The 27,743-nt window shown below is 42.6% G+C and overlaps 1 protein-coding gene and 1 long non-coding RNA gene across 3 annotated transcripts in view; both read left to right on the top strand.

The window, feature by feature from the left end:
- LOC126546934 (glycosyltransferase 25 family member-like) overlaps positions 1-27,743 on the top strand; it is a 113,427-nt gene that overhangs the window by 82,306 nt on the left and 3,378 nt on the right. Inside the window, exons 6-8 of the mRNA XM_072288225.1 lie at positions 1,679-1,736; positions 26,634-26,755; positions 27,402-27,605. Coding sequence (XP_072144326.1) covers positions 1,679-1,736; positions 26,634-26,755; positions 27,402-27,605 — 384 coding nt within the window. The remainder of the gene's footprint in view (positions 1-1,678; positions 1,737-26,633; positions 26,756-27,401; positions 27,606-27,743) is intronic.
- Positions 3,032-18,076, top strand: LOC140219309 (uncharacterized). 2 transcript variants are annotated; one of them, XR_011895496.1, is made up of 4 exons: positions 3,032-3,130; positions 4,839-4,944; positions 7,450-7,519; positions 14,880-18,076. It is a non-coding gene; the product is annotated as an uncharacterized lncRNA (long non-coding RNA). The 2 variants fall into 2 exon arrangements; XR_011895497.1 differs by lacking the exons at positions 3,032-3,130; positions 14,880-18,076 and adding an exon at positions 3,720-3,999 and having other exon boundaries at positions 7,450-8,518.

Below are 27,743 nucleotides of genomic sequence, written 5' to 3'. Positions count from 1 at the left end.
GTCATCTACGTAGAGAGGCCCAGGTCTCAAATCTTCAGTGCACAAATAAAGTTTATTCCTCGTCCTCCTCCTCCTCATAATTGATTAATTGACAAAAATTCATTGATTAAGTTTTTAACTATTGACCGTACGACACATATTCCAATTTACAAGGTCTAGCGGGATTGCCTGCAAGGCATATCGACTTGAAAGGAATTGCGTGGATGAGATAATTTACGAGATATGCGCCGTCAAACTTTTTTGCGGTAGAAATGCACTTTCGTCCCACATGCTTTCTTGATAAAACGTCGTTTTACGCATTTAGGCACAAAGGTAACTGGAACGCCAACGCATTTCTCCGCAAAGTTCGGGAATTAATATCTCGAAATTGGTGTCATCCTGAGAACTCGTTCCATGTGGATCCAGTTTGCGAACTCCCCGGCTATAATATGTAAGTTGCAATATTGCTGCAAGGTAATTACCTAAACTTTTAATTAGTGAATTATTGTTAATTAGTCGATCAGGGATTGAAATTTTCTGTTCATGCCCGCCCTTTCGAATAGACTAGCTCATGGACTAGCATTGTACTATCTGCCTCGGTAATTTTTTTTTTTTTCATTTCGAACGTGTTCGCTGAAACGCCTGGTATATATACTATAACTGAAGGGCTACTCGGTGGTCCTTGTCTCTTTTTCGTCACTTTCGGGAAATGGTGAGATTATGCGCCGTGGTGACTGAACTGCGAATGATTCTACTGCTGCGCACGTAGTCGGCAGGCTAGATTATCGGCTCACGGCTTAGCCAAAGTCGGAATGCGAAAACAGCGCGTATACGCCGAGATTTCGTCGGACTTTCTTGCACAGAACAGGGTCAGCTTATCGTTTCACACTCACGGCGCCGCAACTGTGAAAAATAAAATAATTCAACTCTAACTGTTAACTGTGAAAGTTGCCTTCTTTTTCATATTGCCTGCGCTCTAAAAAACGCGAACTACTGGCAGCTCCTTTTTTCGGGAGTAATCATTTGAAGCTTAGCATGTAACTCCGTTTTAAATAGTTCTCGTATTACACATGTGATAAACGTTTCGTTCTGATCGAGTGCAAGCTGCATTAACGTACCTTTGTTTACACCTGCTTTCGTATGCACGGAAGACCGACAGCTTTCGTCTCGGGGTTTTTTTTTTTCTTCCTTCTTTAGCGCTGTGCTATGAGAGGCGTCGGCCTTGCCTCTCGACCTTAACTCTGTGTGTTTAGATTACATGTTACCTGCACTAGTGAAATCTGTTTTCGTACATCATCAATACATCATTTTTAATTCAGCATACTGAAAAGACGCAATTTGATGGAATAGAATGGACACTTCTCGCACTTTCCTCTCTGCAAAGGCGAAAACACCCTTGAGCTTATGTTAGGAGCATGGTCCGCAAGCTCGCCGTTCAAAACTGCCATAACTTCCGAAGAACGCATGCATTGCACTTTGTTGATTCTATCGTTCAGGTACGTGGTGTAGGGGCGTTCAAAAGGTTTTTATCTTACACTAGCGTTCGAAATGGTCTAGACTGTTTAACTGTGTGCCATGGTGAAGGGGTCTTTGCTGTATGTGCAGGCTGACTTTAGCTGTTTCGCGAAGGCATGAGTGTAGTGTGACTTCCACTTTCTGTTTGTGTTTCATGCGGGCTCGGATCATTTCTTTTTTACAGACCCATCACGGCCGGTGAAGTCGGGTGTTTTATGAGCCACTACAACATCTGGAAAGACGTGAGTTACTTCTCAGCTAACCAAGCTAACAGCCACCTGGGCTGGTATAATGTAGCGATTCCTTCCGCTCGATTCTACGGATCGAGCGGAAGGAATCGCCCTGACTAATGACGAAGCGCAATAAGGAATGACACTGGCACAGAATCGTTACACGACCTCGGCCTTGATTTCTTCTTATTCGTCTTTCTCATGTTTTGCCCTAGCAACTGCAGTGTGGGTGCTACCCGCCGTTGTTGCTTAGTGGGCATACGGCGTTACGCTGCTATAAGCACGAGCTCGCGGGATCAAAGCCCGGTCATGGCGGCCGCATTTCGATGCGGGCGAAATGCAAAGACGTCTGTGTACCGTGCTTTGGGTGCACGTTAAATAAATTTGAAGGCCTCCACTACGACGTCCCTCAGCGGCCACACTTAAAGTTACAACTCCACAATGTAATTTTGTGTGTGACCGCTGCGCCATTATCTATGTTTGTATGCATGCGCGTGTGCACGTACGCACATTGCTCAGACCGTCCCATTCAGAGTTTTTCTAAAGTGGTTGACTGGACTTCCCGTTAGTTTTGGGTACAGCACGTCGTCGTTTGCAACTGTCTGTGGGTTCGTTCGCCTTTTGTCTGCCCATCAGCACATGTTAAAAACAAAGAACGAAGCAGACGGGTTCGTACTAGACCGTTTTGGCGGGAAATCGCAAGGCGTATGGTAAAGGCTTGCAAATGTCGGGTTTCGGCTCCAGAAGCGATGAAACGCGCTACCTTCTCATTTGGCTACCGCGCCAATGGCGGCAATCGTACATGGTACCTGGCAATGGCGGCAATCCGCCGGCTGCTCCCGGAGTCGTGCTTGCACTCCCGAATTCTGTATTCGTGTAGGGCCCACACTGTAAACACAAATGAGCCCATATGGGCGTTTTAACAGTTGATATGCCATTTTTCCCCCCTAGCTTAAAATGAGTACTCCCACGAGAAGAAGTAAAATAAGCTAGAACCATTATTCTACCCCCGACCCCATTTGAAGGGGCATTGCGGTTGTAAAATGGGGGTTTTCAAGGAATAACGGTGGCGTAGGGGAAATTGAGACGAGCCAAACAGAGAAAAGAATAACTCAGCCATGACCAACAAGGCAGTCAGCCGCAGCGACAATTTCAGTAGGATTATTTCTGCAGTCAGATTCGAAATATCCCGCGCACTGTGTGCCGGCGCTGTTTTTCTGTTCGGAGTAGCCGCGCCTTGGTGCTGCAGAGGACGCCGAAGTCGGAACTACGCGCGGAGGAACACCAGCCTTCGGAGCGCGCGCGCGCGCGGTGAAAGCTGCGATCGAGCAGCCATTTGCCAGCGACGGCACATTCTTCTACCGTGGTTGATGTTTCTCACTGCTTTGAACCCCCAAGACTCCACGGTAAGTGACTTTGAACGATTATTACATGTTCTATGAGTGTGCATGTGTTCTAAGTGAGGAGACGCGCTGATATGACTTATTGAAGGTCTCGGTACAACATGGCGCGACAGTTGGCCGTCCAGAACCATTTCGCACGATCACTGTGTTTCTTCGAGCTTTGTCGTAATCGAGGCGACTTGAGTGCTCAGAGTCAAGCGAGTGTACTTAAAAATTAGTATTTTATATAATGAGGGACTTTGCAGCGTCTTTAATTGGGCGGATGTGAGCATTCGACATGATCCCCGAAGCGCAAGCCACTACCATAATAGTTACGTGCAGTGCGAGGTGAGCTAAGCTTCGCCGCCTAACCGCGGCCTGAAAATGTGGCGGCTCGTTAAGGGTTTCCTGCGGTGCGCGTGTGTGAGTGTTTGTACAGCGATCATTTGAGCGAGAACCGGCGGCGCTTCTTTGTGCGCGGTATCTGCTAGCTGGCGCGTACGTGGCGCCAATCCCCTAGCTCGTGCGATTGTGTGCAGTAGGTCGCCCACTTAGCGCGCATTGTGCAGATTTGCCAGTACGCTCCTTTCTATCGTCTGTGTCTCATCGCGCCCACGTCGTTGATTGTGCAGGCAGTGCGCGACTGCGGCACGTAGCATGTAGAGCCTGCGCCCGTCGACTTTGATCTACGGGCGTGAAATGTCGGCGGCGCGTTTGTGGTATTAAAAGCGTGTGGTGAGCTTCCAACGGCACTACGGGTCAACGCCGCATGAGCTGCCGGTCAGAGTATAAGAACCTCTTTATTGTTAGCGTACTGCTTGGCGGTAACAGGTGTCCTGCTTGGGTTCAGATTACTGGATACGCCGTCACTTGAACCTCGGCGGCCGGAGCAGGTGAGTACCAGTGGCGCCGGCACCTCGGCGGGCAGAAAACGGTGCCCGTGCCGTGACGAGATATATCAATTTACGCGATAGCATTGCCGGTGATAGGTCATACGGGCGCGTCGCTCCATGCCTGTGTTCTTTGCTGAGGCCGCCACTACGCCTGCGGTGCACTTACTACGCTATATCTATATAGTCGACGCTTGTGCAATGTTGTTATTCAACAGCTGGCGCTGTGCTCTGGATACCTGAACTTGTTTAATGTTTAATTACTTTGCTGCTGTGCCATTGCGTATTGGGTACAGATATTTAGTATTGAATTCTAGGTGCCAAATTCACACAAAGAAGTTGCGCTTTTCAACTCAGGATCATATCACACATCACAGCGTCATCCTATATTGCACGAGTATTAATAACAAAATTTATGTTGCTGGTGGAAAAAAAAGAAAGGCAGACCGATCAACCTGTAACCTGTATCTGTGAGAAAAATGTGCTTCAAGTCCGCCATTGTCTATAAAAAAAGGTACTACCTTGGTATTCAATGTCAGTAACACTCATAAGTTATGCATCCTTTTGTGTGAAATAATTTGTCTTAGAAGCCATTCTTTGTAAGGGATCAGTAAACATCTCATAGCTTAAGTAGTGCATATGTGCATGAGTTGGGCAAAGGTATTGGTTTGTAAAGAGCAAAGCCATTAAGATATAAAATATTGGCAAGCTTAGTTTAACAATAAGCTGACGAATATACAAAACCTAATGTAGCAGCAGATGTTCTTCAAGATAAGCTTGTGACCAGCTTTTTTGTGTTCTGTGTGATCATTGTAGTGTCAAATTTTTCATTTTTATTTCAGGACTGCGGCTGCGGTCGTTTCATTGCCAACTGTGAGGATGACGCAGCTTCATGGCCGGAGATCGGGTGCCTCCCATCAGTTTCCCTTTTCAGCAATAGAGGCCTTGGTATGCTCTTACCTAGAGTTTGCTTTTTTACCCTGTATATTTTGAGCACAGTGGCTAGTTTAGCGGCATTACTTAGAGTGATTGGTGCGACACCTGTTCCATAGGAGGTATGCAGGTTATCCCACGTAACTTTAGCAAACTTTTAAAAATATGAATATGCCACCTAGCTGCACAGAACCTATGTAATGTTGTTTCCTGTCTCTTGGAAATACTTGGATTTGCTGCATTTTGCTTAATTACCTAATTAGTCTTAATCAATTAATCAACTTCTCAAATGTAATTAGATAAAAAGTCTCAATTATAAAATTGTAGAGCAACGTGAAAATTTCCCAGTACAGCTATCTGTGGCTCAATATGTGCTACATAATGTGTTTTTAGAGCATGAAAGAAGCCTGAGAATCTCGCAAAGTGCCTTGAGTATGTTTCTGTGTGACAGCGCCTGTGTTGTGTTCTTCCTTCAGTCCTCGTCTTTTGCGCTGTACTAACAGTCGACCTCGAGTGGCCATTCCCGTGGCAGTCTTGCATGTATTGAGTGCTTGCCCTGTATAGGCATGTGTGTTTCCAGTAAGAAAAAAATACTGAAGGAGCCCAACGTGATGTATTTCAGGACAAGTGTATGGTGTAAATTACTATGTGACAATAAAATAAACTGAAACAAGACTTCACAGTAGAGGTATGCAGGTGTGTGCACCAGCATAATGACGAAAACCTCATGCAAGTTTAGAAAAATATTCATTAAGTTAGTTTCTGTCATTCTTCTCTGTCACATTATTATTGCAAAAATGTGCTCTCTAGTATTGCACGATTAAAAACACAGTTCAAATACATCATTTGCTGGAACCTTGACATTCATAGCAACATAGAGAGGAATGGTTAAAAATTTGCTTTGCTTCTCTGACCTTCATTTTAGGTCCTTCTCATGTTTGCTAAGCTTCTTAATCTATCATAGACCCCTTCCAGGGTTTACAGGCAGCTTGAGCACATTGTGCCAGATTGTGGAGAAGCTGCAGAGGTCGCAGTGTGTATAGTGGTGTCCGGTAAATGCAATTTTATTGCAAGATGCATTATGCTAAGTACCAATTATATTAAGTTATAATTTTAGCAAAAATCTCTGTTTTCCAGATATATATCAATGGGCCTCCAAAGAACTGCACTTTTTAAAAGAGTTGCTCATTCTCTGTCTACTGTTCGGTGTTGTTAAATGCATGTATGTTGGACAGCATAGTGCTTGGCCTTCAGCTGAAGGTAGTAGTGTAGGTAGTAGGTAGTAGTGTAGAAAGTGGTAGCAGTAGTAGCTTTATGCATGTGCATAAAGCTGCAGTAAGCCAAATGTGAAAAGATAAGGGCTAATACGATACAGCCATGTAGCAAAAGTTACACAAGCAAACTGTTTGATGCAATCCCTAGGAAAGTAAGCAAAAATATAAGAATGTGCTTATATGATAAACAGTACCTATGTTTCAGGCGCATGGCCTTCTATCGCCATATTCCGTAACAGTTCATTATTTAACACTTTAAAACTACTTGCCCTGTTTATGTCTAACTGCTCTAAATTCGAAAATTTTCATTGATTGCACTATGAAGGTTTTGGCCGTGGCTTAAGTTACTGCCAGAATTAAATTTATAGTTGTGGCCGTCCTATGTGTGATAACAAAAAGCCATTTTGGAACCAGGTGACTGTTATGCAGTATGCTAAGTGTGCATATTAGAACAGCCACTTATATTTTCATTGTAACCATGTATAAAGTATGTATGTACACATCTCGAAGCCATAGACTGTGTACTCTTAATTGGAGGTGTTATTGTGTGGAGTAGGTTTTTTTGTAAGCATTGTCTAGAATTTGCACTACATTAAGGTGTAGTGAAGCCAAGCGAAAAATATTGACAAAATGGCTAAAGTACATTCTTAAGAGTATTAAGCGCACTTAGATGACTTTACAGCATGTAGTAAAACAAGAATGGGAACTGAAGTGCTTAATTTTTGTTCATTATTACCATATGGCACCAACATGCAATGAAGACGAAAGAGGAAGAGAAGTGAAGTGCACTAAAGGGCAACTCGCTCCTGATGGGAGCTGCATTCACATCTACATGATGCATGCAATCTTGGAGTTATAGCAGCAGCTAACCACCTGTTCACTTTGTTGCACATTTGTATTGTTTATGTACTAAGTCTGGCCCTGGAAGTGTTAAGCAGTGCCACTTGTGGCATTGGTGCTGCATGCAAGACATCCTTCTAACCACAGGTGTTATGTATTATGTAAACCTAAGTTCTTTTAAATTCATGTAACCCACAAAAGTTCCATTTGAAAGGATGTGCCATATTTGCCACCATTGCCATGAGTAGCATTGGCTGACAGTCACAGGGCGAGACGTTAACCTTGCTCAGCTATTATGCAAAACTATTTTACATACAAATGTGGTAATTAGTATACATGCCGAAAGCCTCACAGAATAAAATTTTTTATTCGCATCTTACAACGATTGTTATTTTGTTTTACTCAGGAGGCCTTTCTACCTGCGTTGCATCCTGTGGCTGGACCACTCCAACGATCTCGGCGGAATCGTTACACAGGTGTGTTCTTTTGTGATTCTCAGTACTGATATTTTCTAGTTTACGTTCAATGTAAATGCACAGATCAAATGAAAAACAGGTTAAAAGATGAGCTCACAGGCACTGTATCCAAATGTTTGTTAGGAAGGAAAATCTTTTTTACAAGTTGTCGTTATAGCAACACAAGAGAGCGTGCACATCACACCACCAGTACCTAGCAAGCAACAGCATTATACCGTAGAAGAAGCCAAAACATCAGGCGAAAACCTGTACTAAACTAGAAACTGTATTAAGACCTTTTCGAGGCTTAAACTATTTCTTGGGTTACTCTGTCTAATTGCTTGAACTGAACTGACGTGTCCTGCAAAACAGTTTGCATTCGCATTTGATACAATCTGCAGCAAAATATGAACAAAGGGCTGCAATACTCTAAGGGCCTACTGTTGAAGTTGCAACCAGTCTTCCCAGTGTACTGCAGCCTCAGGAACATGAAATGTGGTACACTGTACCACATGCACACACAACAAATTTTAATCCATGGGCATCTGTACACTGTGCTTGTGCAGGACTGCGCAACTGGCTGTTTATTCGTGACTGAAACAGCTACGTACATCAAGACTGTATTGGGAAGCCACCATCTTTTTCAGTCAGTGTAACAGTCCATAAACATATGGATTTCCATGAGCATTTTGTCTGCCACACTTTTCTTTGTCGTTTTTTTTTTTTGCACTCCAGCTTTGATGGCTGCAAGACACTTCAGGCTGGCTGAAGAGACAGTGGTAGCCTAGTAGGTGGCCTCACAAAGTTGTTATTTTGATTTTTAAGAGCCGACTTGCTTTGGACAATGCTGAATAACACATCAAAAGGCACGGGATTATTGACAAGGTTAGAATGACTTTGAAAGAAGTTTAAGGCTTCTTTTTAACTCTGATCTGTCTGCTGAGACCAAATCATGTCAGCTTTTAATGAAGCAATGTTCAGGTTGGAAAGCTGCAAGGCTGTGTGGGTACTCAAACACCATCATTGCTTCATGTAGCTGAAGTTGCTGTGACATCAAGGCAGAAGCAAATGACATGGCAAAGGAAAGGTTGGTCGACAAAGGACTCATTGGCAATTATGTAGGTTCAAGGGCTATTGCACTGAGTAAGAAAATGTGTTCCTGATACAGCGTGAACAGTGTTAATGCTGAAGAACAAACTGGCACCATCTCCCCAGTCCTACACAAGCACGTGCATAGAAAGGGATGCCTGTTGGCCTCGAGGGCCACCACTGGAGGGATCACCTGCTATCGCTATGACATAGAATGTGACATCAGATGACTATAGTTCACACCTTTGCTGCAGCTCGCTGGCTGGGCAATTGAAGCCTTGATTGTAAGGATGAAAAGTTTCAATCACAAGGTGGCAATTTAGTTGCCAACTCTTACAGCATGGTTCACTACTCAGTGCTGCAGTGCTGGACGTATTTGACCAAGCCTGGTGCGAGTTCTCATGAGTACCCATGTTCAAGCTGCTGCTAGATACTTAGTTGATAAAGTCACTGAAAATGAAATTTGGTCATCGAAAGAATCATGAAAACGATGCACACAAGGCTTGTAGCATGCTTACTTGGTATGACCTCAGTCAAGACACCCTGTGTAGAGATGCTGGCAAAAGTGCAGCAGAAGTGTGGATTGAGGAGACAAAAATATAAGCGGTTCAAGTTCCACATATAACAAACTGATAATAAATCGCCGTTCAGCAAGAACTCCCGCAAAAGGGGTAAGCCGCACTCCCCACAACGAATGCTATAAAAACAGTACTGTTATTGCAGCAAAATTGCCTATAGCTCTTTTGATAGCTTGATAGCTGGTAGCTGGTAGCTACTTGATGGTAGCACTTGATAGCTGGTATCACACAATGTTTTCTATGCCACGGAAATATTCCAGCACGTGGGGGCCACAATTCTCCTAGAGGCCAATACAGACACAGGTTGCCAGCAAGCATGGACTAAAGATTTTTCCGTTTGCATTGATGTAGTCTACCACATTTTGTTTTCTTGGGTGCACAGTCACATTGCGGTAACAATTTTCTGCCTGAATATTCATCGCAGGGAGCACTGCAGCCAGCTAAAGCGAGTTTTTTGTTCACACCTTGCCACAGATGCGGCAAGATGTAGACTTGACCCATTTTTCTAGGCACATTTGTTGGGTTCAAGAAAGAACACAGAGTAGCTTAAGAACTTTATTCCTTCTAGATTTAAGGCGTGGGGCCAGGTATTAACCATTGTTTTAAGAATTTTACCAAACCGGGAAAGATTCTTTCTTGAAAGTCTTCTCATATCAGCTTGATACAGTCCCTGGCTTAGTATGGATGCATGTGCTGTGGCTTTGTTTTAGTCTGTTTAAAAGGTTGTTTTCCTTTTGAGTGTTCCAGTCTCAAAGAAATCACAAATATATTTTGATTTCAGGAACCCTTGTGACATTACACAATTCCTTTACATGTTGCAACCAAGCTTATTTTTTAAACACATGCCTTTCTTTCAGCATGAAAAAAACATCTTAGATGAAACAAGGCAAAAATGGCTGCTTATGCATTTGTACGATATTCCAACTGAGAGGGGTGAAAAGTAATGAAATGTTCTACTTTCATAATTTTTCTACCATGTGTACAACATTTCTTAATATGCATGAAGCAAATTCACTTTTATCACTAGCCTATTACAGAAACAAAAAATGACAAACTGAGCTTTTAAGGGGGCCCTCAGAAGGGCCCAGTCCGTGCGTCTTCTTTTCTAGCGCCATGGCTGTGAGCGCAGCTGAGCACATCTGCAGCCTGCACACCCTGTTCTAGAGGTGATCTGCTGCGTGTGGAAAGACTAGACGTGCTGATATGGCGTGGTATTATGTGCACAGTCTTCCCACGTGTTTAGTACACGGGGTTGCATAATCTGTAGTTTCAGAGATGCATTGAAGTTTGAGACAGACAAAGCATTCGCCTGGTCCACTGCCAGCACTTTTCATGATAGTGTCGTTCCACTGTGTGTGGCAGTATCAAAGAGGACAGGGTGGATGCGAAAGCAAGGCTGGGTTTGCTTTATGCTACCTATGTGAAGGTATCGTTAACACACCGTGAAACCGTATCTTTGGTCGCTGACTCTCAAATTCAAAAATTTTTTCTCATTCAGATTTGTGTTTTCTGACTGCGGCCCTTTCCGTGGGAAAACAATCCATTTGCAAATGTACTTATTTGACTAAACGGTTGAATCTGAGTACAACAAACCAAATTGCTGATTTTAGTGCATTCGTTATGTTGGGGTTCCTTTGTATATGACTCCAGAAAAAGCCGACCATTGTCTGCTCACACTCCGCCGCGCCCGCCCATATAGGAATAAACTTAATTTTGGTTGGCCACGATGCTTATCGGTGTAGTAGCTGTCGTGTGTCCACCCATACACATTTTGTTGGCTTCCCGAAAACCTCAAAGAACAGCTGTATTTTGCTTATGTGCATTCACTAATCAAATAAGTACATGTTTGCTAGAATCCCCATAATATTGAGTCAGCTGGTCTGCTTGAAAATGTTCAAAATATGGCAGTTAGATTTGTAATAGGAAGTCATACTAAAAGGCTTTGTATTACTGAGAGTAAGGGTAAGCTGCAATGGCAGGATTTAAAAGACAGGGAAATCTCTTCAGTTAAAATTATTTCAAGCATATAATGTTCCGAACATGTAGAGATAGAGAAATTCATATCAGGCTATCATCATACCTCACAAGAAAGAGATTACACTAAAAAGGTTTATTAATTTCCTTTTACTTATAGGTGATGCCTCACATTGTTTTTTCCTTGGACCAAAGGAACTGCAAGGTTTTTCAGCCTGCAATTGTTTGCATAGTTTTCAAAGATAATTCCCTCCCTGCTTTGTGTGCTTGATTTGAATGTAAGTTACATTACGCAGCATGTATACCCCCCCTGCAATGCCAGTACAGGCGAAGCAGATACTAAATGAATAACCATGAAAGGATTTTGGAGCGAGCAAAAATGGCATGTGCAATAGATATGTGTAGATGTCCCGTTGGTGTTGCTGTCAAACAAGAAAGTGTGATATCGAGGGACTGAGCAAAGTAACTACATGTGTGCTTGCCAAACTATAGCTGTCATTTACACCTTGATTGTGACTTAGCTACCAAAAGAAGTTTTTTTGTCTTGTTCTTTTTCTGTTAAAATGTACTTTTTTCTTTGTCTACTTTCGTTTGGGTTTTTGTAGCTATATCATGCACGTGTGACCAATAATGCCGTGTGGAAGTTAGTGGTTGTTGGTATTTCTCACTGCCTGTCGTTTGTTCAATGTGTGTACTAAAGTCAATAGAGCACCAACCAGTATAAACCAGTGTGTTGAATTTGTTTTCTTGTTTTAGTACAAATGATCTGACTGGTTATGTGCCCAAATAAACAATTAGATTATGAAAACAAAGTTCATCAGAACATGTCATGCATTTTACTTATAATTACCCTATTTCAACTGCAGAACCCACATATTAAGGCATGTAGATTTAAGTAGAACAAGTCTTTTTGCAATCCTTAGTTCTGAATAGGTGAGAGCAGTGCTAAGGACACGAAGTGAGTCCACATAGATAAATGGCATGGTGCACTGTGCACTGACTAATAATTGATGTGTTTTTGCAACAGACAAGCAAATAAATATCCAGTAATGCCTTGTCAAAGGCACGAAAGCACATAAACAGGCAGGGGGTGGTCAGATACAAATGTGCCGTGGTTTCAGGTTTGTTAACAAGCATACCACTTTTCTGTAACTTCAGAGAACAGGTGCTGCGCTGACACATTAATCTTTTTTTTTCTTGTTATTTTGTGGGATTTTATTAGTTTCTGGGTTAATGGTTGCTGCTTTCGCTAACATGTTGCACTTATGAAATTTGGGCTGTCATCTGCACTGTTTACAGTGTATGTACTCTTATGGTCACATTATAGTGGTGCTTAATGTTGGAGCCTCTCATTCAAATATAAGCTTGTCTGGTCTACATATGCTTTCCTTCATGCCAAAGGAATAAGATATACTATGTTTGTGTCAGAAGGAAAGAAACTGAGACTGGTGTCTATTATTGCACATAAATCTATGCTTAGTTGCGTTAACATTTTTGCGTAATTTCAACAACTTATTTAGTGCATTTCTTTAACATTCACACTCTTTCTTATCCACTTAGGTGTAAGGAATAAAGGCAAAAAAGTAAAGCATTGCAGTGGATTTAACTTAATGCTCTTGATTCTTGTTACCTTCTTGATAGCTTTTCTATTTGGAAGAGCATATGTACAAAAGCATGTTTTGACCAAATAGGCTGCTGTTTGGGAGGCTTTGCAAGCACCACTATAACGTGACAAAAGCAGTGTGTGGCCATTTGGTTATATAAATTCTGGTGTAATGACACCACAAAAAGTAAACAAAGATATGTACGCACATGACACAAGCACCGGATCTCACTTCAAGCTTTAAAATAAGGAAACAGGCAATATTTAATAACAGGTGGAGACATGATGTGATGATATCTGTTAAAAGAAATTCTTTATGCAGTGCAACTAATGGATCACTGATACATTCGTCATTCTTTTTAAATGTTGCAAGCCACAATTACCTTGCATGTTGTCAGGTCGTAATACCTGGCTACAACGCAAGTTTTGTGGAACACAGGACCGCAGTCACATTCTTTGCAGTATTTAACATTGTGTGATGGAGGATTGTTTCACACGGATGACTCATACTCCCTCAATTTCCCTGATTTCGCATTAATAGAGCATCCAAACTGTCCAATGTAGGCACGGCCTTATGATGGCAGCAGACTACACAACGCTTGCGGCCTGCTCACTAGATGCATATTGTGCTTCAACCACAACCAACCTTTTCCTTTTTTTGGCTTCTGCCTTTTATTACAGCACAAAACTCCTAACAAGGGCCTGAGAAAACAATGATTTGCGCAACTAAATTAGGCATGAATATGGAATATAATGAATGAGATGAAGTAAAAAAGTGGTTGCAGTTATTTCGTATGCATTTGTAATTTTCATGGGTAATTGTGTAGCTGGTCTCTACGGGCAAAAATTTTTTTTCTGTATGAAACATGTGATGAGAGATTTGCTCTGATGAGAAAAAAAGACAAGCCAGGAAAACAAATTAATTTGTTGCGTGCACCACAATTTGCAGGCAGTGCACTGTGCAACGGAGGTTATGTACAGTCAGCCATTCCCATCCAGTCATGCTTGCATTGCATACACACATTGTATTAATTTGAGATTGCGGCTAATGAAGTTTGTGTGGAATAACTCTCATCCGCACATAGTGATGCACTGCAAAGTAGATTGGTTCGTTCCTGTGTTCATCAAAACTCGTAGCCAGAAATTATGAGCAGATGTACATAAGATAATTAAGCTTTGGCAGATTAGCACGAAAAGGACAAATGCATCAGTCATTCTCAGTTACATTGCACAAAGAATTTGTTTTTGAATTAATGACATCACTTCCTGTCACTATGTGTTGTATATGATGTCTGTTTTCTTATTAAAGCGAGAGTTGAGGTTAGGCACTTGTGTCCTGCATGTCTTTGTCTTCGTTTGCTTCTGTGGTGCCATTACACCAGAATAAGTCCATGACAGGAGCTGCCAGTCTATGCAGTTATACTACATTGGGCTCAGTACGCCTGGCGGCCTGAATGTGACGAGTGCGAAGTAGCAGTAAAAACTTCAGAAGGGTAGAATTTTGTGTCGGTGGTGCATATTACAGTATGGTGAAGCGCTATAGATGGAACAGTGTGAGGCGAGACAGATGGGAAAGTGCTACAGACAACTGTGAATGTTTACTAGAAAGTTTCGCTGCAGCGGGACAATGCATGCGTTATCCTGGTGCAGCAAAATTTGCCAATGTTCATAGTTGTCAGTAGCACTTGCCCATCTACATTACACTAGTAGCAGTAACAACATAAACCAACTGACCCGAGCAATAATGAAAGCCCACAGAATTGCCAAATTGTAGGAGAAATGTTTCAGTGTAACACATGTTTTGTTAACTGACAAGCAAATGGCATACATGTCTGCGAACCGATGATCAGATGCATTTTTCATGCACATACATTATTTTGTACAACTGCTTCCTGCTTTGGTTTTTTATGGCTTTTAGGAAGCATTCCAAAGTACTTAACTGTTTGTCTGTTCTAAAATTGAATCTGTTCTCAGCCAGCACTATGTGGCATTACTGCATAAGCCCTTACTTCGTCAGTGTCCTTCGCACTGTTCTCAACTAAATATGAATAACCAAATAACCATGTTTTTAAATTTTCAGATTATGAAGAAAATACTCTTAATATGTATTTCATTAGAAAAATTTTCTCAATTTTAGGAAGAAGTCTGCCTGGCCCCAAGCCTGGTGCAAAATGAAGAAATGGCACTCCACATCAATTCATGTTTACTTGTCGTCATAACCAGTCTGTTAGCTTAATTTTTGGTTCTTCCTATTGAATTCTCAAGAAAGGTACCAACTCTGTCATTAATTGAAAACAAATTTTTGCACTTGGGGATGCAGCCATGCACAAAGCCTTTGAGCTCATTAATATCTTTATTTTTTAAAGAAAGTGCAGCTCCTGCGTGGAGCAATAGGTTGCATAAGACGAGGGTAAATGAAAAGATGGCGAAATTAGTCATCAACAGTTGTCCAACAAAGGAAGTCTCAAGCTGGAGGCAACATCTTTGCAAGAGAACCAAATGGCTCCAGCCTGAGACATTCGTTGTTCAACCTGGCAAGTCTCCTTCTCGAAATATTTCCTCTAGCCTGAGACCTATATCCATTCCACCACCCTTGACCAACAATACACCTATACATTTGGCAACCCATGGAAAGGTAGCAAATTCACATTCGAGGAAAGGGAATGTAGTGTGCACCCTGGAAGGCAGCATGAACAGTATTTTATTTACTTAATGGTATGCAGATTTGCTATCCAATTACTTTATTTTGATCCCCGTTTTATAATTGGACAGCATGGTTCCTCAGAGAGAATAATAATTCAAAGCTCACACAATTTTGCTCCTTTATGTCCGTTAAATCTGTCCTGGTTGCTACACTATCAGCCCTGTCTGCAATTGCATAGCAGTGTTTTGAGCATGCATCCAAATTCAAAAGAATAGTTAGGCTTCTACCTCAGAATGTTTGCTACTGTGTTGCAGCTCGAATTCTATGTCTAGGTGGTCACTGTGATGCCATGTGCTTTTTAAATAAGACCAATATGCTATTTGAAGGGCAATTAAATGCAATCTCAAATGACCTCAGCTCGGGGAATGACACAATTGGAGGTCAATGTGATAAGGAGGATTTGATTTCTGAAAACAAGGCACTTAAACGGGAGAAAGCATGACTAATTTCGTCTAAAGATGCTGCTATTGGATATGATCAGGGAAGGTACTTGTTCGTGGCTGCATTTGCAACATGTTACATTGCTGGCTTTCTATATTGCACTGGGTACAGTGAAATGTTGCTGCTTGCACAATATTCAACTAAACATGGTAGCCATGCTAATGTGTCCATGCAGAACACAACTCATCCACTATTATGGACTACAGTGGAATCTCGATAAACGAAAATCGCTTCGAAACTGCCGCTTAAATAGGACACCATCCTGATAATTGGTTGGCTCTCTGCAATGTCTCTCAGTAAATATAATGCCTGGTAAATGGAACCAATTTCCCTGGCACCTTGAGGCTCCATTTAAAGAGCACCCACTGTAAAAATATAGGGGGGATCGTGTTTGGAACTTTCGTAAATGTAGTCTTAAACAAAACCGCATTTCAGTGGGAGCGAAATGCAAAAGCACCCGTGTACTTAGACAGGTGCATGTTAAAGAACCCCAGGTTGTCCAAATTAATTCGGGGTTACTCGCTATAGCATGTGTCATAATCAGAAGGTGGGTTCTGGTTCGTAAAATACAATAATTTTTAATAGCTTGCTCAGAAATCCAGCACTAAATTATGTAGCTTGTTTGTGTGATGAGTCCCAATTTCTTAATTTAGTACTTTGACATTTATCATATTTGTGTGCTAGTCCATGCAAAATACCACTGATCGGCCTCATTATACCAGCCACTGTTAATTAGGAATGGCTTAGTCAAGCAACCTAAACTTACAGCACAAACACTTAATACGAACCACAAAAGGAAGAATCGACACACACTGGTGCTAACAACTTCTTTATTTCTTCGTCGTCGATGCAATATAAACCCTAGGCCACACTACTGCACAGGCACTCAGATTACATTACAGAGATCTGCCAAATTATCACATACGCAAGCGTAGGAAGTCAAATTCAGATGGATGCAGGGACAAAGATATCTTACTAATGCAATTATCGCCCTGCCTTTCTTGTGGTAGGCCTCTAAGGCAAGCCGCACATGCTCATTCTTGCTTTTGCCAAGAATCGACGTCCCATCAAGTTGTGCCTCACAATTGTTGCAAGAGTTTATATGCGCACCAAGGTGCGCTCCTCTATCTACATTTTTGTTTACTTGTTGCGCATGTTCCCTGAGTTGCTCATTGACGCAATGCCCTATCTATCCAAGCTATTTCTTACCACATGAGAGTGAATGGTATAAACCACGCCGACCACGCACAACACGTATGAAGCATCATGCCGAATTTGGCATCCTCCTCTGCCCTCTCCGCAGGTGCGGGAACATAGCTTTAAAAGCTTGTTCGGTGCAGAAAACGCCAAAGGAACACTATGCCTGCAAGCAATTTTCTTGAGTTGATAGATGACCTTATGTGTTTAAGGGACGGCGCAGGGAACATGCACAAAAAGTAAAGAAAAATGTAGATAGAAGAGTGCACATTGTTGCGCATATAAACTCTTGCAAAAATTGTGAGGCACGACTTGATGGGACGTCGATTCTTGGCAAAAGCATGAATGAGCTTGCGCGGCTTGCCTTAGAGGCCTACCACATAAAAAGGCAAAATGATAATTGCATCAGTGACATAGCTTTGTCCCTGCACCCATCTGAATTTGAGTTCCTACGTTTGCATATGTGATAATTTGGGAGATCTCTGTAATGTAATGTGTGCGCCTGTGCAGTTGTGTGGCCTAGGGCATATATATGCATCGACGACGAAGAAATAAAGAAGTTGTCAGTTAGCGCCAGCGTGTGTCGTATCTGCCTTTTGCGGTTCGTCTTAGGTGTTTGCGCTGTAAGTTTTAAGTTCAGAATTATGTACCAACTAGGCCAAATGAAGTTTTACTCTTAGTCAAGCGAGCTCAATATATAGTCTGTGCAAAAGTGTGGAGTGTCAGTACAAAGTAACAGTTCAAACACATGGCTCTGTAGTTACAGTTCCGTATGAAACGAGATAAGATTTCTTAGCATTTCTGTCATTTACTAATTTCATTGTGTTAGGACATGTAGAATACTAGCAATTGGTATGCTTACAATGTACAGTGCTCTTTTTTAAAATCCAGACAATTGTTTTACTGTGGCAGAAATGTGCTTTCTTTTGGGCCTGGAAGTGAACATATTATATTTCTTACATTTGGTGTAAAATAAATTTTCTTCACTGTCAGTGTGTGTCTCGTGCATTTTTCCTTTCAGCAAGTAGCAACTGCTCTCGAAGGCGTTTGCTGGCCTCGGAGGCACTGCCGATAAGCTAGGACGACTGTATAAAAGCTTTGCAAAGATGGGCTCTGTGATCAGCGAAAGGGAAAAAAAATGAAGACGTGCGGTGACGGGTTCATTCGCCATTGGACCACGTGTGCGCGTGACTTGGTCGGTTCAGCGGTGGCCCTGTGCCGTCGATTGGACCACGTGTGGCGAGCCCGCGGCGAAATGCTTCGTGGCGGTACGCCGCGCCTATGCAGCAGCAGACGGAACACCGCAGGCCAAGGTGTCGGACGCCGGCGTTCGCTCCGAGCAGGTGCGACGCCTGCTCGGGTGGCAGCTCACGGACGGCCGAGTTCCCTTGAGCCTTGATCGCCGGCGTTCGACATTTCGGCCTGCGGTGTTCCGTCTGGTACTGCGTAAGCGCGACCCGCGCCACCATGCATTTCGCTACGAGCTTGCCGCACCTTAACTAAAATGCCTTTAATTCCTTCACAATACTCCCATTGTACCTCCCAGTCAAATAGGGGGGGGGGTGAAGTGGGCGTATTAGGTACCCCCGTTGTGTGCCCAATTAATGCCCACGTCAATGGGAGTTTTATCGTACGCCCTTTCAATGGGAGCAAAAAGATGTACAAAAGGGAATGCGCTAGAGGACAAGCAAAAAACGCCCATCTGGGTGTTTTTTTGTTTACAGTGCACCGAACAATTAGAGCCACGTGTGTACGAACGCAGCAGCGTGTGGTCGCTCGTACGATTGGACAGTTTCAGCTGAAGGTGACGGAAGTTTTCTGGGCGGCCGCGCAACCACAATGCCAACATCTTTATTATTATTATTATTATTATTATTATTATTATTATTATTATTATTATTATTATTATTATTATTATTATCATTATTAAACTTATTTAAGGAGAGGTTGGTGCCTATGTGTGGCGCCGGCTACTCCTCTTCTCTTACAGGACAGTTTCGTCGGGAAGTTCTCAACTATCACAAAACTGGACTAATAAACACATGAACGAACATTCACGTAATAAGTCTCAGTACTACAATATAAATCAATGTTCGTGCAACAGAAGAGTTCACGTAGCATAGATACTCACAAAGCCGAAGTGCTCACACGCAACACGTGTTCAGGCAGCGAAAATGTTCACAAAACCAAGATGTTCACACAAAAGCTGTTGGGCACTTGAATGTCGCACTGTAAATGCAACAAATACAAAAGCAACATAAACACGAAGACACAATGAACACGTAATTAAGGGTGCCTGTTAATAATAATGCGAGCAATAACTGTTGTATGACTAGTATTGTTGTAATATTTTTCATTCCTCCAAAAATTGTACTAAGGCGCGCGCAGCGATGTTTTGAAGTTTTTCTGTTCGCCATGTACCTAAATTTTTCCTAGGGATAGTAGCCGCCTATCCAAGCCATGTAGTTTTTCCGAGAGGATCTTGCGGGGAGCATCGAGATTTTTACAGTTTAGAAGAAGGTGTTCCATGTCTTCTTCGGCCTCTTCACATGAGCATGTAGCACTGTAAGTTTGCTTATCCTATACAGGAAGCTTTTAGTATAGGCAGTGCCTAGCCGAAGCCTATGAACTGTTGTTTCAACAGATCGAATAATTTTAAACGGAATAATGAATTCCATTACATTATCTATATTATATAATTGAGAGTTCCGCGCATCATTTATGAACCAAGTTTCCTTGAGCAATCTACCACATAGTTTGTTCAATAGACATCGCGCATCACTCGCCGCTAGAGGAAGCAGTGATAATTCATTCTCTTGTTGTACTGCACGTGCCATGTGATCAGCTGTTACATTTCCTATGATTTCACGGTGACTTGGAATCCACTTGAAAGTTATGCCGTGTTGTAGATCTTTCGCTATGGCGCATGTCTTCTGTATTTCGTATGTCAATGTGCTGTTTGCTTTTCTTAAGCTGATTTGATTTTAACGCAGCAATGAGGCTTGTGAGTCACTCAGAATTACCCAGCGAAGTGCTTCTTACTGCTGACATATGTAACGTAAAGCAGAAAGTATTGCGTAAAGTTCTGCCGTTGTGGACGTTGTAAATTGACAAAGCTTACAAACTCTTTTCCCTTGGTATGGACGTATATGAAACGCAGATGTAGAGCTTTGTTTCCAGCATGATCCATCGGTGTACACGTGAATGCGATCGACGTACTTAGTGCAAGGATGCGATAAAGTTAATTGCTTTATCACAACTATGGGCATATCACATCTGCGCCCTACTCCAGGAGTTGAAGTGACTATTTCTGGAATTGCTAGTCGCCACGGGGGATGAGTTGCGCAAGTAGGCCAGTATTCGTAAGCAGGCAGTAAGTTCTTGCACCGCCGTATTTCTTCATGTATGCATGCAGCGGTTCTTTCCTGAAGGTCTCGGCATAGTGGATGTTTAGCGTTTTGTGTTGCCAAACGAAAAAAGGGACGACAAGTTTCCGCAACTCTTAGTGCATGAAAAGTTGGTTGGCGGGACTCAGCAATTACCAAAGCACTGGCAGATGCACGCGGAACACCAAAGAATCTGTGCCCAGCGGCGCAAAAATTATGGTGGTGAATTGATATGGAAAGCATGTATGGCGCAAGTACGTGGTGCCGCGGCTTTCTGCGCCTTTTAAATGATGGGGTTTTACGTGCCAAAACCACTTTCTGATTATGAGGCACGCCGCAGTGGAGGACTCCGGAAATTTCGACCACCTGGGGTTCTTTAACGTGCACCTAAATCTTAGCACACGGGTGTTTTCGCATTTCGCCCCCATCGAAATGCGGCCGCCGTGGCCGGGATTCGATCCCGCGACCTCGTGCACGCTCAGCAGCCCAACACCATAGCCACTGAGCAACCACGGCGGGTTTCTGCGCCTTGAATAGGCAGCCGTGGCGCTGCCTCTGCGCACGCCTGTACTGCTTTTCCATTTGGGTTGTTGAGTTGCTTAAGACGTTACCCTTAAGTCTCTACACCATGATGCCTCGCACCTGCACCACGTTCCCGCACAAGTTGCTTAATATGGGCATAAGGGTACATGGTAATTAAAACTTGTGCAGGATTCGTCACGGCTATTATGAATATGGCTTTACCGAGTAGTAATTATAAGGAAAATGGGATGCAGAAGGTGTTTCGTGCTTATGGGGCCGTAGCGAATGTGACTCACTTAGCGCTGCAAGATAAGACAGGTGATTTAAACCTGCGCACCGCTGCGGGTACCGTCACTCTCGTCACGGATGCGACAGTGTCACCGCTAGAAATAAACATTTAGTTTGCGGTATCAAAATTAACCGTTATGTTGCGTAAGTAGTATGCCTTCGTCTTTACTTTCTAGCCGATTCCACAGTATAAATAAATAAATATTCTTCGCGACCTGCACGTGGTTCCTTCAGTAAATACGTCTTTCGTTGTTTTTTATATATTTTTTCTTTTTATTTTGCCGTCTCCCCACTCCAGGCTGTACTATATAATGAAAGGCTTACACACCACGGAATTCACGTGGTCTGGCCTGGACACACACAAAGTGTCTGCATCGTGGGGCCCCACGTAACTTAATGCGTAAATTCGGGCCGATAAATGTTTAAACCTGAACAAAATAAGATCTGCACAATGCCACAGGGGTTAAGACACAAACTTGTGACGGGTGTACCTAGGTCGAGGATGCGTGGGGTTATGACAGGTCGTAAATCCACTGGTGTCCTGAAGAAGGCTTTTCTTAATGTTTCGCGTCTTTGCTCAGCCATACGAACTTTCAGCACTATACGATTAAACGTAATCTTGTCGATTTGCTGTGGTGCAGGAGTAAGAGTTACTGGCGTGAATGGCTGATAGCGGCCAGAAGTTGAAGTGGCGCCCTCTCGGGGGTGACGTCACGACCAGAGCGCCGTTCGCTCTCGCTGGCTTGGCTGCCGCGCGCGCTCGCTTAGCTTTGTGCAGAACTAAGCACGCGCTCGAGCCATGGTTCTGCTGCTTGCAGCTGTCACACCTTAAGAGGAAGCTTTAGCTCGGGTGCTCCTATCTAAATAGACGTAAAAGGAGAATTCGTTTTTCTCGGCAACCACTGCACAAAATTTGACGCGGTTTGTTGCATTTACAAGAAAAACTTAAAAATTAGTGACTGTTGGTTTCGAATTTTTGAGTTAGGTTGTCAATGGTTCATTAAAAATTGGCGATAATCGAAAATTTTCACTAAGCTAAACTATCAGCTTTACAACTCTGTAAATCAACAACGAAAAATGATAATACAATTCTGTGAATTGCATCTAATAGTACATCTAAAGCGGACAAAATTGATATGTTACACATGAATATCGAAAAATTTAATAATATGGAAATACAGCTTTTGCAGGAACCTTGTAAACAACGTAACAAATTCACTTAAGACAAAAAATGACATATCTAATTTGTCCGCTTTGAATTATCTAATGGAGGCCGTTTACAGAACCGTGATACCTGTTCTTGATGCGGAGCTATGAAATTGTAAACTTCGTGCTTCTATTTTTTTTTCAGACTGTTGAATATTTGAAAAACTTTTTAACAAAATTCAAGCCCTAAATTGAAATTCTGCTTCCAACAGTCACTAGAATTTAACTTTTTCTCTCAAATGCAACAAATTTCATTAAAATCAGTCCAGGGGTTATCTCAGAAAAACGTTTTTGCGTTTAACATGGATTTGAATAGGCCGCGTCGGAGTTGGGCACGAGCTAAAGCTTCCTCTTATGAGGAAGATTGAGCTGAGGGACTCCTATCTAAATGCATGGTAAAGGAGAAATCATTTTTTTCGGCAAACCACTGCGCCAAATTTGATGAGGTTTGTTGCATTTAAAAGAAAATGTTAAAATCTAGTGACTGTTGGTAGTGAATTTTGTATTTAGGACTTTAACCTTAAAATAATATCTTTTGAATATCGCTAATTTTTAGTAAACGAAACTATCAAGTTTACAACTCTGTAACTCAGCAATAAAAAAACGATATCACAAAAACTGAATTGCGTGTAATAGCGCATCTAAAGCGGAGAAAATCGATGTATTATATGTGACTCTGAAATTGACCACTAATATGTGAGTGAGCCTTTCACAGTATCCTTGTAAATAATGCAACAAAGACATGCATGGTATAAATTGATGTGTTGAGTTTGTCCGCTGTCGATTCTCTAATGGATGCAGTTTACAGAACTGCGATATCTGTTTTTGGTGGAGGGCCACGAATTTGTAAACTTCGTGCTACTATATTTGTCAAGTTCACCCATTTTTGAAAATCGGACACGTGGAAATCTACCAGACATATACACCAAATCGTTGCGCCATCTATACGTATATAAGGCATGACCCAACTTGTCTCTCTTTTATGTGAACAAGAGACCCGTAGGGTACTCGAAACGTCATAAACTCTGTTTTTGTTCAAACTTTGGCGAGTCTTTGTTTGCTGTCAAGAATAAAATGTACACCGCTTGCCAGGCGGTGTTTCGTCGAACCCTGGACTATATTGGAAGCTATTTAGTGTCCCAGGGATCGAACTGCTTTTGCAATACAAGGGTTTCCCGTGTGTGTGGACAAAGTTTGTTGAAGAAGAATGCCCACAAATACAACGTGTTAAACATTTGTAACATTTGCACATTCCCTTTATTATTTAGTTACCGCTGTCACTGCATTTTATGCGGAACAGCAACCCTGCTATTTGTTGTGAACATGGTAAATGCGCCTATAAGACGGGTACTGCCTGCGAACCTTCTATCGAGCTTCTGTTGCTCTTGGGAGCTTCTTACTCAAATCTAGGCACCGTAATAATGTTTAAAATGAAGAGTTAGCACCACATTTTTTTATGTATTAACTTGCTACTACTTTCTCCATTTCCCGCCACAGCCGCTTGGAAAAAGTTCAAGGCTTGTTTTCTTTGTGCGTCTGCGTGCATATAGAGAAGATATACTTCACGAATACTTCGACAGCTGTCGCCTAAAATAAATGTTTTGGGATTAAGAGGAAGCTTTAGCTCGAGGCCAACTCCGAGTTCCCTATTCAAATACATGTAAAACGCAGAAACGCTTACATGGCGTAACAACTGAACCGATTTGAATGAAATTTGTTGTAGTCCAGAAAAAGACGTTAGACTATAGCAACTCTAGGAAGCAGTGCCATGTTCATGAAAAGGTCTCAGACCCGAATTGTCCTTAAGAGACAATGTCAGCTAATCCTGACTCTGGACGTATCGTTAGAGAAGGCAAAGAGGACTTACGAGCGAAAAACTTTGTGAATTGGGCCCCAGAATTTTTATTAAGGATAACGAATTTTTTTCACAAGAATTGCCGAAAATGGGTATATTTAAAAAAAATAAAAGAAGCACGCAATTTACAAATCCCTAACTCTTGCAGTTCCGTAAATTGCATCGGTTAAATCATCTCAAGAGGACAAATTTTGTAATGAATTACAACTTATGTCGAATTGTTAGTCTGTTTACAAGGGTTTTGCGAAAATCCTACGCACTAATTAGCAGTGTATTTCGGACGGGTGTATAACACATCCCTTTGTGCGCGTGCGCTTTAGATGTACGTTTGGTGCAGCTTACGGAATTGTGATATGGTATTTTATTGCTGCGTTGCAAAATTGTTGCTTGATACTTGCATTTATTGAAATTTTGTGGAAACATTGTTGGCACAATAAAAATTGTTGGCATAAATTTAAAGTTCACTTCCTCTGCACACACTATAGATGTTAACTTTTTCTTTTAAATCCAACAACCCTCATGAAAATAGGAAGAAAAAACGATTTCTTCGTTCCCATGCATTTAGATTGGAACTCCCAAGCTAAATATTCCTATTAAGATCAAGAGCCGAACTAGTAAAGGTGACGGGATGTTTCATATAAGGCAGCGGCCTTTATTCGACGATACGGCACACCTCTCTCGCGACGGCACCAACTGCCCGTCGTTATGGCGAAGTAGCTATTGCTCGCGAAACCAATCCGTTCTTACAGCTTCGGATTCAAGCCCCGAAGCAGACCTTTACAGCGCCAGTTCGAGTGCCTATAGGTTATCCTCTAGGCAGTAGAGCTGAGTTTGTGCTGCGTTAAAGAGTGAAACTAAAATACCTTGAGCAGCGCGATGTTTGTAGCAATTTTGGTTTAAGTGCGAACAGAACTATTCACGATCGCCTGTCCACAAAGCACTGCCGCATAAAGAAGACAGACAAGCCTCCTATGAATATGCTTTATTTTGAACACGTGAGTGAATAATTATACTTTCAGTGTGAAGCACGACTAATGACTTCTTCTTGGCTGGAACCGTAGGGTCTCAGAGGCTTGTCCAACCCAAAAAGTGCGGCCGAGCATCTGTGTCAGCTTTGCATAACGAACCTGTCATAACTCTTCTTGAAGCAATATAAATCTGTAAATCACTGACCTAAGTTGAACGTGTAGCGTTAAAAGTGAATAAGTACTGGCCATGGTTTTACCGGCTGGATCTCGATGTCAGTGTTACTTCTGTCCTCGTGCTACTACTGCCGGACGTTTCAGTTGACAAATGCGAAAATTGTGAGTTTTACCGGGTACTTTTAGTCGTCACAAAGCAAGATTTAACGGGTTAAAATCAAGACAAATGTCGCAGAAGTTGGATGTAGCAGGCATATGTTATGTCCTTGTTGCACCCCCAAATATTATTCTGGTCTCTTAATCAGATGTTCTATCCTATTTTTTTGCGTTTATTCTTTCATTATCCGCCTGAGCTGTCGCTTCAGGGTTTATAAGCGCGCAGGAAAAGTTTGCCACGCGCTGGAACGAGCTTTGTCGGCCGGCATTGTAAACACTGCCGTTGAGAAATATATTGTTGAGCCGTTTTAATGCGAAGCACTCTTGTCCGAGTCAACTCAGTTTTCGGCGTGTATTTGGCCGTTTTCGTGAACCCAGCCTGAAGATTGTGCAGCCTGAAAAATGCAGCCGCTAAAAAATAAAGAAATCACGGTTTGAATAGTCATTGTGCATTACTTCTGCCCCAATTAAATTAAGAGCTTTGTGCCCCTAAAGAAATGGCATATAAGTGCATAATTAACAATAACATCATTGCGCCTCTTGAGAAGCTGCTTTGCGTCAAAGGCCGGGCACCCCTCGCTCTAGATATGTCATCGCACCTGTAATAGTGCAATGGTCTGCTAGAGTGCGGTCTCGCTCAGCTCAGGTTGCTCACAAAACGCAAAATTAATCCGCAGCCCGCCAGTATGGCGTTTGCCGTAGACCACATGAATCATTTACCCAGTTTACAATTTTCGCTTTTGTACTTAAAGAGTGGTATTTCAAATCAAAATGATTTCGTGTCCAATGCACGTGCGTAGCATGAACAGAATAATATTTTTTTATACATAGCGCATGGCCTAGTCATCCTGAGACTCAGTTATAAGCGCTTTTATTTTTGTTTTATTTTTTATTTTTTTCTTGTTCTTGCGTGCTCGTCCCTCGTGCGTTATTTTCGGTGCACTTTTCTTTTTCAACGTTTGTTTTTGACACCTGGACTTCGCGCTTGTCGCAGATGATCGAGAATCAGCACCGCATCGCCCTTATCTTCGAGGATGACATCCGGTTCGAGCCCTATTTTCGGACAAAAATAGGGGAGCTTCTGGCCGAAGTTCGCCACCTGGACTGGGATCTCATGTGAGCAGATGTTCAAAATATATTTGTCTTCGATGCACTCGAATCACAGACCGATTAAACGCTCTCGTTTTCTCAGCTTTATCGAATTTTGTAGTGTTGCTAATTTTGATGTTCTTCATCCACTCCACCCTGTCAGCGACCCACCCTTCTTTAACATCGTGGTGTAGGTGTTGCACAAAGAGACTGGTACATCGCTTTGGCACTTCCGAGATCTATAACCGATCACTTTAAGCCAGCGAACGTTCCTCTGTTTGCTGCGTGCCTAAGAACGATGTACTGTCGTGAAACGTTCGCGAGTAGACTTGTCATTAAGCCGTGTGGTGGCACTGTGAATATACTGACGCCATTCTTTACTGATGCAACAGTAAAAACTCGTCTAGGTTTCTCTACTATGCTTTACATTCTAAAAGCGCCACATTGCTAGCGAGCATGGCGCCGTCCCACGGCGATATGTTCAATCCGGCTTTGACCGGCAAACTTTTGCGACAGGTAGTAAATTCTTAAAACCCGAGCATCCTCACTGTCACAAATCGATTCCAAGATTTTTTTCCAACCTTGTCATGATTGCGCTCGCCATCTCATCGCGTTCAGATTATTGTGGCCTCGAAACCGCACTGTGCCGAACTCGATGTCGTCTCCTGTGCAGATACCTGGGCCGCAAGCGCCTCTCGGGATCCAAGGAGCCTCTGGTGACGGGCTCCTCCCGGCTTGTCCACGTGGACTACTCCTATTGGACCCTGTGCTACGCTCTGACGCTATCTGGCGCCCGCAAACTTGTTGACGCCAACCCATTGCCCCGCATGGTGCCCGTCGACGAGTATCTGCCTATCATGTTCGACAAGCATCCCGAGTGAGACGCGCTTCTCTTTTTAATTCTTCGTTTTTTTTTTGTTGCGATAGCAAATATAAGAACACTCCAGGCGCATTTCTGTCGTCGTCGCCGTAACCGTGATGTTCCATATAAAATCAACGGGCGATAACATCGTCG

This window comes from Dermacentor andersoni, chromosome 1, assembly GCF_023375885.2.
Source record: "Dermacentor andersoni chromosome 1, qqDerAnde1_hic_scaffold, whole genome shotgun sequence".
Classification (NCBI taxonomy): Eukaryota; Metazoa; Arthropoda; class Arachnida; order Ixodida; family Ixodidae; genus Dermacentor; species Dermacentor andersoni.
This window is presented reverse-complemented; position numbering and strand designations above follow the sequence as displayed.